General features: G+C 35.1%; 1 protein-coding gene across 2 annotated transcripts in view; it reads right to left on the reverse strand.

Moving 5' to 3' along the window:
- Positions 1-13,816, reverse strand: part of TRIM2 (tripartite motif containing 2) — a 214,878-nt gene that overhangs the window by 22,968 nt on the left and 178,094 nt on the right. For both annotated transcript variants that reach the window (XM_079920734.1, XM_079920736.1), the window contains 2 exons: positions 7,287-7,361; positions 4,033-4,147 (listed from right to left, as the gene is read on the reverse strand). In XM_079920734.1, coding sequence (XP_079776860.1) covers positions 4,033-4,147; positions 7,287-7,361 — 190 coding nt within the window. The remainder of the gene's footprint in view (positions 1-4,032; positions 4,148-7,286; positions 7,362-13,816) is intronic.

Genomic DNA, 13,816 nt, shown 5'->3' on the forward strand with positions numbered 1-13,816 from the left:
CCATTTACTACTTACATATCTAAATTTCTTGAATCTGTGGGTTTATAGTTTTTATCAAATTTGAAAAAAATTTAGCCTTATTTCTTTTGATACGTATTTCTTCAGATATTTTTCTGGCCTGAAACACCCCTGCCCTGCCCCCACCCCCAACATACACTCCTTTTGGGACTCTAATTACACATATATTGGGGTCACTGAAGTTGTCTTATATCTCATGGATGCTATTTTTCATGAAAAAAAAATTTTTTTTCCCTGAGTTTCATTTTGGATAGTTTCTGTTGCCATGTCTTTAAATACACTAATCTTTTCTTCTGTGGAAGTTTAATCTGTTGTTAATCCAATTCAGTGTATTTTTCTTTTCAGACACTGTATTGTTCATCTCCAAAAGTTTGACTTGGGTCTTTTTTATATCGTCAATGTTTCTACTTAACTTTTTGAACATATAGAATACATTTATAATAATTATTGATGTTATGGTCTTCTAATTCTACTATCTGTGTCAATTCTGGGTTAGTTTTGATTGGAGGATTATTCTTCTCACTAACAATTATGTTTTTCCTACTTCTATGCATGCCTGGTAATCTTTCATTGTATGCCAGAGATTATGAATTTTACCTTGCTGGGTGCTAGATATTTTTGTACTCCTATAAATATTATTGAGCTTTGTTCTGGAATGCATTTAAGTTATTTTACAGTAGTTTGTTGCCTTGAAGACTTGCTCTTATGGTTTGTTAGGGGGGTTGACAGCAGAGCTCAGTCTAGGGCTACTACCTTCTATTGAAGCAAGACCTTCTTGAGTACTCTACTCAATGTCTTGTGAATTATAAATTTTTCTAATCTGGCTGGTGAGAATAGACACATTCCTGGTCCTGCGTGAGTGCCTGGCACTGTTTCTTCTAGTCCTTTGAGATGGTTCTTTCCCCAGTTTTGGTTAGTTTCCTCATATGCATGCATAGAATACTTGAGAGGAAACCTCTCTAGATACCCAAGGTTCTCTTTCTGTGTTACCCCCTCCTCTCTAGTATGGTATTCTGTGAACTCTATCCACGTTGGTCTCCCTGATTCTCAGTTCCACCTCCTTGACTCAGGGAGTCTGTAGGTCTCTGCCTAGGTTCTTCTTCCTTGTGTTGCAGCCAGGAAACTCTCTCAACAAAATAAGCTGGGACAATTGTAAGGCTTACTTTGTTTCCTTTTTCTAGGAATTGCTTCCCTTTGCTGTTTGATGTCAAGTATCTTGAAAGTCATTATTCCATATATTATGTTTGTTTTTGTTCTTACGTGGGAGGATAAATTCAGTACATTACTATTCTATCTTGGCTGAAAGTCAAAGTGCCACATTTGAATAAATTTCTGTTAGCTGTTCTGAATTTTAAAAGCAGAGGACAGGACATCACTGTATAAAAGTATGAACTAAAGTTAGTCTAAAAATCCTTTCTATAGGTATACAGGCTCTGACAGGTTTTTTTTCTTCTGATTGTAGTTCCATAGCTTTCCATAGAAAAAGAAATCCTACCGTCACATCTAAAATATATTTATAAAATAATGTAATTATTCTACATATCTACTGTCTATTAAATATGTTATAATTTTCTATAATTATGTATTCTATAAAAATACATGATTTTTTAATGGAATTAAAAAGTAATAGCACAAAGCCAGGAAGGAAGGACTCTTATCCTCTCATTCCACTATTAAGATAAAAAATGTACAATGTGAAAATTTCAAAAATTCACATATGTGTAATAGATTCATGATTATAAATTCTATAAGGCCCAAATACAGATCCATCTTATGTGGATGCATAAATATTAAAAGATAATCTAGATGTGATGTTGATGAAGAAACATAAAGTCTCTTAATTCACTGTAAACCAGAAAACTTTCTGCTCATTCACTTAGACCTCATACCCTGATTATTACTCATTCACATTGGTGTGTTTTCCTTGGGTTGAGAAATAAATTACCAAACTGTTAAATTTAAGGGTAAAGACGGAGAGCAGAATTCAGGCAACCAGTATAAAATTATAGTTGCAACTTCTATCTCAACTATGCTATTCTACTCTCCAGAAAACACACCATCCTTAACATACTTGAAACGTCTTCCTTCAAGTTTTATTACCTTTCTAAGAGGTGATGCACTTGCCAAAATTGCTGCATGATTCAGAGGTACAAGGAATATCAACATCTCAAGTTACATGCTTGAAATGAGTTTTCCCACTTCGTGAATTAGTCTGGCATAATTCTTTACCCCTAGTGATTTTCTGTACCTCAAGATGATCCACTGGCTTAGGATCACAATCAGTATATTTCAGAATAGTTTTTAAGTCTAAATAAGAGTTTTTAGTCATTTCTGTGTGGACAGATATCATCAAATTGTGAAAAGGACTAAAAATGAGAGGTCACAAGTGGAGGTGGTATCAGTCAGGGTCATCTGCCCAGGGAAAGAGCTGTGGCAATACAATGGGGACCACAAAGTGAAAAAGCAGAAGCCTTCACTGGGTATGGCTAAGAGCTATGGGTCCCTAGACAGAAAAGGGAATGAGGCGGGTAAGCAAAGAGTTGGTACTTCAAGAAAAAAGTCCAAAAACTACACAAAACTAAAATCAGGAAGGAAGGTAGAACCAAGTAAAAGTGATAAATGAAAGATCAAATTTGGTTACTGCGAAAACAGAATTTCCATGATCAACTGCTGGAGGGCATAGATATGCTGATCCGGAAAATAAACCACCTGAAGGTATTAAAAATCTGGTAAGAAAACTGTTCTTAAAATGCTCTTTCACAAGAAAATGCTCTAGATAGGATACACACCATTTGATGTCCTCTTTAACAAGCAGTCTGTGTCTCCTTTTAAAGGTGAATCATGAGCAGCCCTCACTTCCTAGTACTGAACTCCTAACTTGCCTCCTGCTGCTTTGATGTGCTTGTGTTCACTGAGGGTCACTTGATATTAGTTAAAACTTTAAAACAGATTAAAGTGCTTAATTTTGTAGCACATTCGGTTAGTACTTTCTTCTGCAGGAAGATGAGAAATGAAATGAATCCATGGGCAGCACGAAAGAGCTCCCCAAGTACTTAATTCACAGAAAATGACTGGCTCAGAGAATTCTTCTGCCTCCACTTTGCTTTGAAAATCACCCTGGGTAATCAGCTGAACCAGGGCTACTACATATTTTCTAGGCCATGCATGGACTACATGTACTTGCATGGCATCTCCTGGAGTTGTGCAAAGCAGAACCTGTCTCTAAAATTAAGTTTAACTTTAGATTATACTAATTGAACTGCTTAAATTTTTTTTTAATTGTAAAGAATACCATCAAACTTAATTGTAACCAAACTATTCTCAGGTTAATTTAAAAATACCAAATATTTTCAATTTCTCTCAAAGTCTTCAATCACATACTATAATATCAGTTTTTCTAGATATTTCACTTGATAAAGTTTCCTAAATGAAAAGACAGGCTAAAACAGAAAAATAAGGAAAGTTATGCATACTTTTCTAAGCAATTAAATGCAGTATCTTTCATTTCCTCAAATATTCAAAATTCTATCCTTATATAAATATAAAAAATATACTGAAAATGAAGCTTTGGGGACTCTGTTTTAAAAGTAAGGAAAAACATCATTGGAATATTTAAAAAGCAAGTCAATACACAGATTACTTTTCTGCAACTTGTAAACTCGTATTTTTTGGTATTACTTTTCCTAGAAGATAATGGTGGATTTCTTTCTGGAGTCAAGGTACTTGAGGCCAACTTAACTCCTTCTCTGACTTCTCAGTTTCCTAAGCCTATATTTTATGTCTTTATCCTCCTACCCCACCGACCGTCCTTATTCTTGAAATGCTCATAATTTCAAAGTTGTCACTGTTCAGTGCTTTAACATTAAGGCTCCTTAATGCAAATATTAATGCAATATTAATATTATTAAGGGCTTTATTTTCTCATATACGTGGAGAATGGTTATCAGGCAACCAGAAGTATAAAGTATCTTTGTTAGCAAAGATAAAAACCCTCAAGGTGTAATACAAACTTACGTATTTCTTCCACAACTTGCGGGTCACATTCTTTGTATTTTTCTACTTCGGCCTTTAGCTGTTCCCTTTGGTCTCGAAGTGAAGAAAGCTCTTTTGCTAGCAAGGTTCGCTCTTCCTGTATTCAAAATAACATTATGTACAATTAAGACAAACAAAATGCCATAAGTTTATACATTTTATAAACATTTTATTTTCTCATAACTGATACGCATTAGGTTTTGACGATATTATATATGCATATACATATATATTCACAGTATAAGAACGAACTCAATTCTCATTTTTCTCTGCAATCTCAATTATCTTATATAAATGTTAACTGAATGGAAATTAATATGTAGAATGGAAGGCTCATAAACAGATGAGAGGTTACCAACTATGTCTGAACTCAAAAGAGGACTGTTATCACATTAGGAAAAAAATTATACCACTTCTTGGGTAGTTTCGCAAGATTGTATCTATATATATGTAAGTAATATTTTATGGCAACATCAATCATTATACAATTTTCCTTGAAAGTGTTCTAGATAATTTTCCACACTTCAAGGATGATTAACCTTTAAAAATATCAGAAATAACAGAACTGTAGCTTGTGACCTCCTATCACTTTCCTTTAAAGGTAAACCAGAATAAAGCTTTTACACAAAATGATCCAATAAACACCATTTGAAATTTCTAGCCATAGTTTTCACTAACAGGTAGAAGTAATAGTGCTATCGGTATTCAGTTCATATGTGTGAAAAATAAGTCCAAATAAAAACCAAATACTGGAAAAGGTTACGGTACAGAATTATAGGAAAAGTCTGAGGCAAAACCAAATAAGAGTTCAAACTGCCTGATGGGACTTGTTTAAGGTTCCTTGCTAGCTTGTATTTTTGTACTTGTATTTTTCTACTTTTGCCTTAAGCTATTCTTCTTGGTTCCAAGTGAAGAAAGCTACTTTTGCTAGAAGTTATATAACAGAATGCATGTACAGACCTCTGAAGTAGCAGAGTCCAACAGAACTGTGCAATGACAGAAATGTTCTAGATTAGTCTTCTCCAATGCAGGAAACTACATAGGGATACTACATAGGGATACTGAGTACGTGAAATGTGACTGTTACTGAGAAACTGAATTTAATCGTATTTAATTTTAATTCAAATGTAAATTGTTACATATGATTAGTGTATACCACATTAGCATAGCGTAGGAGAGATTGAAAATTAACTGCAATATAAGATGATCATTATTTGCTATTAACACCCAAATTATACATACTCCACAATGAAAAGCAAGAGGAGAAAAAGCTAATGAAGACAGGAGAAGCAGGGTGGTGACTATCTGTGTGGATGCAATGACAGCTCTCCAGATACCCTGAGTTGGGAGCCTGGTTATTAGCACCAAGACCTTTGCCAAATTGCTTAACCTTTTTGTGCTTTCAGTTCCTCAAATGTAAAAATGAATATAGTAATAGTAGCTACCTCCTTAGACTGTTGGCAGGATTCAATATAGAAAAAGCGTTTGGAACAGTACCTGCCTGGCTCATAGTAAGCAGAATATATATGTTAGCTATTTCTTTTTCTTCATTACCATCATCAGCAGTATCATCATCACCATGAATAATATCTAGGAGATAGAAAAAGCTTTCAGATATTTCTGAAAACTCGTGACTAGTGAACACAAGATGAACACAAGAGTTCATCTTTCTCAGGAGTCTTTCTGAACGCCTATAATCTTCTGATAGCTGTAGGTACCAACTGGGTTTGCTAGTAGGTTTTTTTCCTAGTTTCAGTGGTTACAGTGGACTGGGTAACCTTCAGCAGACTGGCTGACTACTTTGTGGCATGAACATGTCACCATTAGTTGAAGGTGCTTCTACAAGTTATTGCCAAATCAAAGGAAAAAAACAGGATCAAATAAAGAAGTGGTAATTGCTGTCAACTGAAGAAGAAATAAAACAGTTTCAGGTTATGTCCAGAACTTACCTTCCCTTAAATATTCTTCAGCAATTACCATTCTCCAATTCCTATCCATCACTGTCCTGACTATTCACATGAAAGAATGTATGTAAAATAACTCTGAAAAGCATAAAGCCATGTAAACCTGTGATGTATTCTTTTCTATTGGGTTGGCCAAAAAGTTCGTTTGGGTTTTTCTGTAAGATGTTACAGAAAAACCCAAACGAACTTTTTGGCCAACCCAATACAATGTGACAAGTTTTTGAGTCTCTTTCACAAGTCGTACAAATAGAGGTTGAGATGAAATGCTTAGAGGTTCATGTTGATCTTCAACATTTTTTCAAGTCATAACTTTTTCAAGTCCATACCTGAGATAATGATAAAACTAAAAAGTAAAGTGAATTTTTAAAAACCCCTAACACTTTTAAAAATAAAATAATAGGTCAAAATTCATGTAAATAATTTAGAAATGTTACAAGGCCATGAAAACACTGTATTGATAGTTTTCTTTCTTTTTTTTAATTTATCTATCTATCTATCTATGGCTGCACTGGGTCTTTGTTGCTGTGCCTGGGCTTCCTCTTGTTGCCGCGAGCAGGGGCTGCCCTTCATTGTGGTGTGCTCATTGCAGTGGCTTCTCTTGTTGCAGAGCATGGGCTCTAGACATGTGGGTTTCAGTAGTCGTGGAGCGCAGGCTCAGTAGTTGTGGCTCTGGGGCTCTAGAACTCAGGCTCAGTAGTTGTGGCGCATGGACTTAGCTGCTCCGTGGCATGGGGGCTCTTCCTGGGCCAAGGATTGAATCCATGTCCCCTGCATTGGCAGGCGGATTCTTAACCACTGCACCACCAGGGAAGTCCGATAGTTTTCAATTTATTCAGTGCCAAGACTCTTACAAAGCTGACTCTTAAAAATTTACATAAACATTTATATAAGGCTTACTTTGTGCCAGGCTCTCTTCTAAGTGCTTTGCAAATATTAGCTAGTTTAATCACACAATAACTCAGTGACATAGATTTTATTATTCCCCATTTTACAACTGAGAAAATCGAGAAGAAAGAGTTTAGGAGACTTTCAAACCCAGGCAGTCTGGCTCCAGGGTTTATGCTTCTATGCTACACTGCCATACACAATATAATACAATAATAATAAATCTAGGTTCACAATTAGGGAATCCTACCAGGTCAAATGTTCACAGCCTTTGCTGTGACTCACTTCTTTTCTAGTGGGAACAGCATCCTCCTCACAGGAAGCTCGATGCTTTTATTCTTCTATTTAGAATTGACATTATTAAAGAATCTACAGATACAAACTTACCGTTTCATGTCGGCCAATTCTAGCTTTCTCGATGCTTTTCTGCAGGTTTGCATGCTTTTGGTTTACCTCAGATAACTAGAGAATTGAAACAAATAAAATGGTTTGCTAAGATAAACTTGCTTAACATAAAGTTTATGAATCAAGAAGACAAAATGAGATTTGTCTTCAGCCCAAGTCAGTATAACAAAAATGTCAAAGACTACGTTGGGAACTAATTTCTCTAACCTGAAGAAAACTAAGTACCATGAATCATTAGGGCAGGCTGAAAAAAAAAAAGTTTAAAATATTTCTTTTTATACTATACAAAAAAGTATACAATATGCTTTCAATCTTTTCTACAGTCTTGATTTATTAGGTTCCCCGCCCCCATCACAAATAACTTGAGGTATATTATTTAGTTAAAAATTTAACTTGAAAGTTAAAAAAAATCTGTTTTATATAAATTCTCTCTTCACATTTCATTTCACTTCTGACGAAAGACTTGTTTGAAACACTCTATACTGTTTCTTATAGGCTGGTAGTACTGTGACCTGCTTCACTAACATAGAGTCAAAAATGAACACATCACTGTATACTAAGTTCTTAGAGAAGAAAAAATCTATTAGATTGTTGCCAAATTTAGGCATGCTTTACATACGTTAAAAGTGAGCAGTTTAAGCATTTTACGAAGCTTAGAAAGTAGTAAGTTATATTGTAAAAGGATTAAATAATACCAGCCTAAAGAGACCTTAGATACAGAATATTCATTAGCATGTGGCTGGGCCCACACCAAAAATGACTGGTTAACTTCAGAACATTGCCTCCCCGTCTCAATTTTATTAATCTCACCTGGGCCCAAGATTAAATAAATAATCACAGGAAATTCTCAGTACTAAATTCTCCATCACATTTTTTGCTACATAAACTAGTTAGAAATTTTAGACTCATTTGATTGGGTAAGGGCTTTTTAAAAATATATTCCACTCCTCACTAACTCTTGAGTTATGATCATTTGGGAAATAATTAACGAATGGATGAGTAATTTCTTTTGGCTGATTCTAAGAAACTGACCTTTCACCACATGACCTTGTTATATGTAGAGGGTGAATTATATTTAGATACCCTTTTTTTCTTAAAAATCACAAACAGTATCTTCAAAAAGTTTGTAGCTTAACCCTGACTTTGGGAAATGTTCCACTTCTCAATATGCACAAAGGGAATATTGTCAGTTTTCCTTTAATGGCTCTCTAGTCCCTGATTCTCATCCATAGCATGAACAAGATCCATCTGTGATGCCAAGAAGACACCACGACCAAACCAGTTATACCTCTTCTTGAGAGTAATTATCTTCCTAAGTTAAAGAAACAAAAATCTGCTGTAGAGTTAAGAGCCAAAATAAGCTTTAAAGCCCTAAATTTAGCAAAGAGACCTTGTTCTTTAAAACAAGGGTTCTCACTTATAACACTCTGTTTAAAAGGTTAATATTCTACCCTGAAGGACCCACCTGAAATAATTAATAAATGCATGTAACATCTGAATTCAGGAGTAGAGAATTTTCCAATGAAAAAATACACACGTACATTAGCATAACACTTTTCCATTACAAATGTTTTAAAAATAACCAAGTAGGCAGATGTTACCCAAAAAATGAAGAACTATGTAAAACTTAGCCAATAATTAATGGACATATATCTTAACTCTATTAATGAAGTGTCTCCCCGGTATTGTACGTCTGCTTGTAATTATTTACAACTTAAAAACATTTGGAAGAGAATTAATTCAGGAATTCCTTAACTCTGAAGATAACCTTATGTATTTTAAATGTGATTTCATGACTCGTCATTTTAAGTATCTTGGTAATGGAGGGAGGCACAATCTAAATGATGTTATCAAATGAGAAGCTTCTGCTAATTATCCTAAGTACTGAAACAATTTGGCCAACTCAGTAGTGAAGGCTTCTTGGCTCTGTTTAGTTCTTAAAATCTCAACTACTGGAAACAATGAAAGCAACTCTTGTGAGGCAGCCCCTGCTACCAGTTTTTCATCTACATATCGCTTAGAAGGAATACTGCTATAGTTCCTAACACATACCTTGGAATTAAACCAAATCCAGGCCTCAAGTGATTAAGAGCTGAGATTTTCAGCCACTCTATAGGTATTATCTAAACCACAAGTTCTAAACTTTAGCACACATCAGAATCACCTGAACAGCTTGTTAAAAACACAGGTTGCTGGGCTCCACCTCCCAGGTTTTGAACAGTAGAGGTCTGGGATAGAGCCTAATAATTTGCATTTCTAACATGCTTCTGGTTAGGGGCACCACACTTCTGAGAACTACTGGATTACACATAAACCTGTTTTCTTGCAGTAACAAACCCAACTAAAACACACAAGATATTAATATATGGGAGAATATTACCTAGTTCATCAGCAAAAAATGAATTATTGCTAAATACTGTAGTCTGAACTAGAAACAAAATATCTCAATATTTCTGTCACTGAAAGAAATACAAAAGTCCACATTTACAAAAATAGAAAAAGAAGCGATACTCTATAGTTAAGAAAAGTATTCACCACAGGATTCCTTTAAAGGGCAAACTCTTGACACATTTCTATAACATAAAACAAGAACCAACTATATATATTAACACTGTAACAAATCCATTTCCAACTTTCACTAAAGCAAATAATAATTTTTAAAGCCAAGTAACTCAGAAAAAACAGCAGCAGCAACAACAACAAAAATGTCTTGTAATTAGTAAGAAGAGGATGTCATCTTTATACTTGAGGAAGGATCTGACACAATGGTTCTCTTTAATGCATTCCAGACCACCTATACAGATACTCAGGATTCAGAAACATAATGCCAGTGTTTTCTAAAGAGCTAATTCACTGCCTGGAGGAACTGCCTATTCAGAAGAGGAACAGGAAGATTGATTCAAGCTGGCTGCACTGGAATTCTGATTTGCTCCTTTTCAGAAATAAAAAAAATTTCAAAGCATTATGAAAAAAATATAGAGTTTTCATAGGTGGGAAAGAATGTCAAGGAACAGAGGATGGGGAAAAGAGGTAATAGCAAGAGAAACCAGAACAGTCTACTGCTTTATCAAAACTCATGTACGGTATGTTATGGAAAAAAAAGGTTCTATGTCTTGTTTTTCCTTAAAAAAAAAAAAAAAAAGCAAGGCAGTATAATTTAAGATTTCATATGTTTAAAAACTCTTATTAGTGTCTCTACAATTTTCAAATTTATTTTTTAAGGCAATATTCCATTTAGGAATCAATCATAAGGAAACAATGAACACTATAAAGATGTATTTCTATATAAAGATGGGAGCTATATAATTGTCTTAACAATAGAGAAATGTTAAATCATTATTTCACAGTATGGATGTGTCACAATTATGTAGCCAAGGGAAACATTTTAAAAGAACTTTTAATGACAGACACAGAACAGAGTTTTAAAAAAACTGGAAACAAAAGTGTCAATACATGAGAGCCTATCTATCACCAAAAAAACTCAAAACCCCCCCAAAACTAAAAGAAAGTGCACAAAACTTAACAAATGGTTACCTCTGTATTGTGGAACATACTTATAAATTTTCTATATTATGAGCACATATAACTACTACTTAAAAAATCCTTTTCCTGGGAAAGGGGGTAGGGGGAGGAAAGGAATAGGTGAGGGAGATTAAGAGCTAAAAATTTCCAACTGCAGAATAAATGAGTCATGGGTATGAAACGTACAGCATGGGGAATATAGTCAATAATTATGTGATATCTTTGTACGGTGATGTATCATAACTAGAATTATCATGGTGATCAGTTTGAAATGTACAGAAACACAGAATCACTATGTTGTGTAATAGGAACTAACAAAGTATAGTAACTTACGGAAAAAGAGATCAAATTTGTGGTTACCAGAGACAGGGGTTGGGGGGATTGGATGAGGGCAGTAACAAGGTACAAACTTCCAGATATAAGATAAATAAGTACTAGGGATGTAATGTACTACATGATAAATATAATTAACACTGCTATATGTTATATATGAAAGTTAAGACAGTAAATCCTAGTTATGACAAGAAAGAAAAATTTTTTTCTATTTCTTTAATTTTTTATCTATATGAGATGATGGATGTTCCCTAAACTTACTGTGGTAATCACAGCATGACGTATGTAAATCAAATCATTATGCTGTACACCTTAAATTTGTATGTGCTATATGTCAATTATATCTCAATAAAACTTGAAGAAAAAATTATTTTCCCATTATAAGCAATATATGAATATATTTTCAAGAGATTAAAATGAGTACATTTTTGTTTTAAAAGACTCAAACAATACAGAAGTATTTAAACAAATTCCCCTTTGCTCTCCACCTCTGCACCATCACCACTACCCCCCTCCTAAGGAGGGACCCCTATAAAGTCTAGGGGGCATCCTTCTTGTCCCAATTCTTTTGCTTCATATACTGATATGATCAATGTGGAGAACATGTCAAAACACACATGGAATTATCCTTTATGTTTCATGTCAACATATTTTCTAAGGTCTCTTCATTCTCTAAAAAATAGATTTTATTTTTTAGAGCAGTTTTAGGTTCACAACAAAATTGAGTGGAAGTTAGAGAGAGCTCCCATACAACCCTTGCCTCCACATACACACAGGCTCCCCCAATCATAATTCCCCAGAGTGGTACATTTGTTACAACTGATGAACCTACACTGACACATCGCTATCACCCAAAGTCCATAGTTCTCGTTAGGGTTCACCCTCGGGGTTGTACATTCAATGGGTTGTAACAAATGTATAATGACATGTATTCATCATTATGGTATCATAGAATATTTTCACTGCCCTAAACATCTTCTGTGCTCTGCCTATTCACGCCTGTCTCCCCCCAACCTCTGGCAACCACTATCTATGTAGTTTTGCCTTTCTAGAATGTCATGTAGTTGGAATCATACATTATGTAACCTTTTCAGATTGGCTTCTTTCATTTAGTAATATGCATTTAAGGTTCTTCCATGTCTTTTCATGGCTTGATAGCTTATTTCTTTTAATCATTGAATGATATTCCATTGTCTGAATGTACCACAGTTTTTTTATGCATTTACCTACTGAAGGACATCTTGGTTGCTTCCAAGTTTTGGCAATCATGAATAAAACTGTTATAAACATTCGTATGCACATGTTTTCCACCCATCTGAGTAAATCTCGAGGAATGCAATTGGCTTCTCTGTACTGCTACACTTATCTGTCTATTCTTACACAACTAGCAAGTTTTAATTACTGTAGCATTATATTTTGATATCTGATAGGGAAAATCCTACCTCATTGTTCTTCCTTTTTAAATACTTCCCTGGTCTTTCTTGTAGTTTCTCTACTACATGAACTTGAGAATTACCCATAAAAATCTGGTGGGATTTTGGTTACCATAACATATAAATGACATAAATTGATGTTTTTATAGTTGAGTTTACTTATTCATGAATATGTTGCTCCATTTACTTAAGAGTTCTTTCATGTCCTTCAGTAGAGTTTTGCAATTTTCTTCATGTTTGCCTTGCCCATTTCTTGTCAGGCTTTAATCCGTTTTTTTTGTTTGTTTTTTTGTTTTTTTGCGGTACGTGGGCCTCTTACTGTTGTGGCCTCTCCCGTTGCAGAACACAGGCTCCGGATGCGCAGGCTCAGCGGCCATGGCTCACGGGCCCAGCTGCTCTGCGGCATGTGGGATCTTCCCAGACCGGGGCACGAACCCGCGTCCCCTGCATCGGCAGGCGGACTCTCAACCACTGCGCCACCAGGGAAGCCCAATACTGGTTTTGGTGCTGAGGGATAGGCAACGACCCCAGGCCTAAGCCTGTCACTGTATGAATGCTCTTCTTCACAGTGGTTGATTTCAAGTGTTGAATCAGGATAAGATCAAAGTCTTTTGTTCAATGGTTGTGGGAAACAACTCTCTCCTGCCCTCTGGATTGTAAACTGTATAGCTACAGGGAAGCAAACAAACCAACTTACTGCTGGCAGCCATCTTAGAACCATGAAGAAAGCCAACTTGAGGACAAAGGCATTACACAAAAGGCAAAACCAAGAGAAACAGAGTCAGAATCTTGATTAAATTATGCCTGAAGCATGCTCTACTTTTGAAATATTTTAATTTAAATGAGCCACTAAATCAATCTCACCGTTATCACTCATACCAAGTAAACTCGGTTTTTCTACCTTTACCACAGTAAACACTGTAACTGCTACAATGGATAAAGCTTTAACAATAGTCTATTTCATACAGTGCTGGCCAGCTATGAAAGCTGTGAAATATTTTGGAAGACATCAAATTTAAAAGATTCTTATTCCTCTATATTGGGTTATAGAACTAAGTCTTCAAGAATAGGAATGAGTAAAGTAATATATACCAGGAAGGCTCTTCATTCAATGAACATTTATGAAGTGCTCACTATACACACAGTTACAATACTATTGGCTCAAACCTTTTCACTAAATAAATATAGTAACAAATAAATCAAGGCATGTATGAGCATTGAATG

Source organism: Stenella coeruleoalba, assembly GCF_951394435.1.
Source record: "Stenella coeruleoalba genome assembly, chromosome: 4".
Taxonomy (NCBI): Eukaryota; Metazoa; Chordata; class Mammalia; order Artiodactyla; family Delphinidae; genus Stenella; species Stenella coeruleoalba.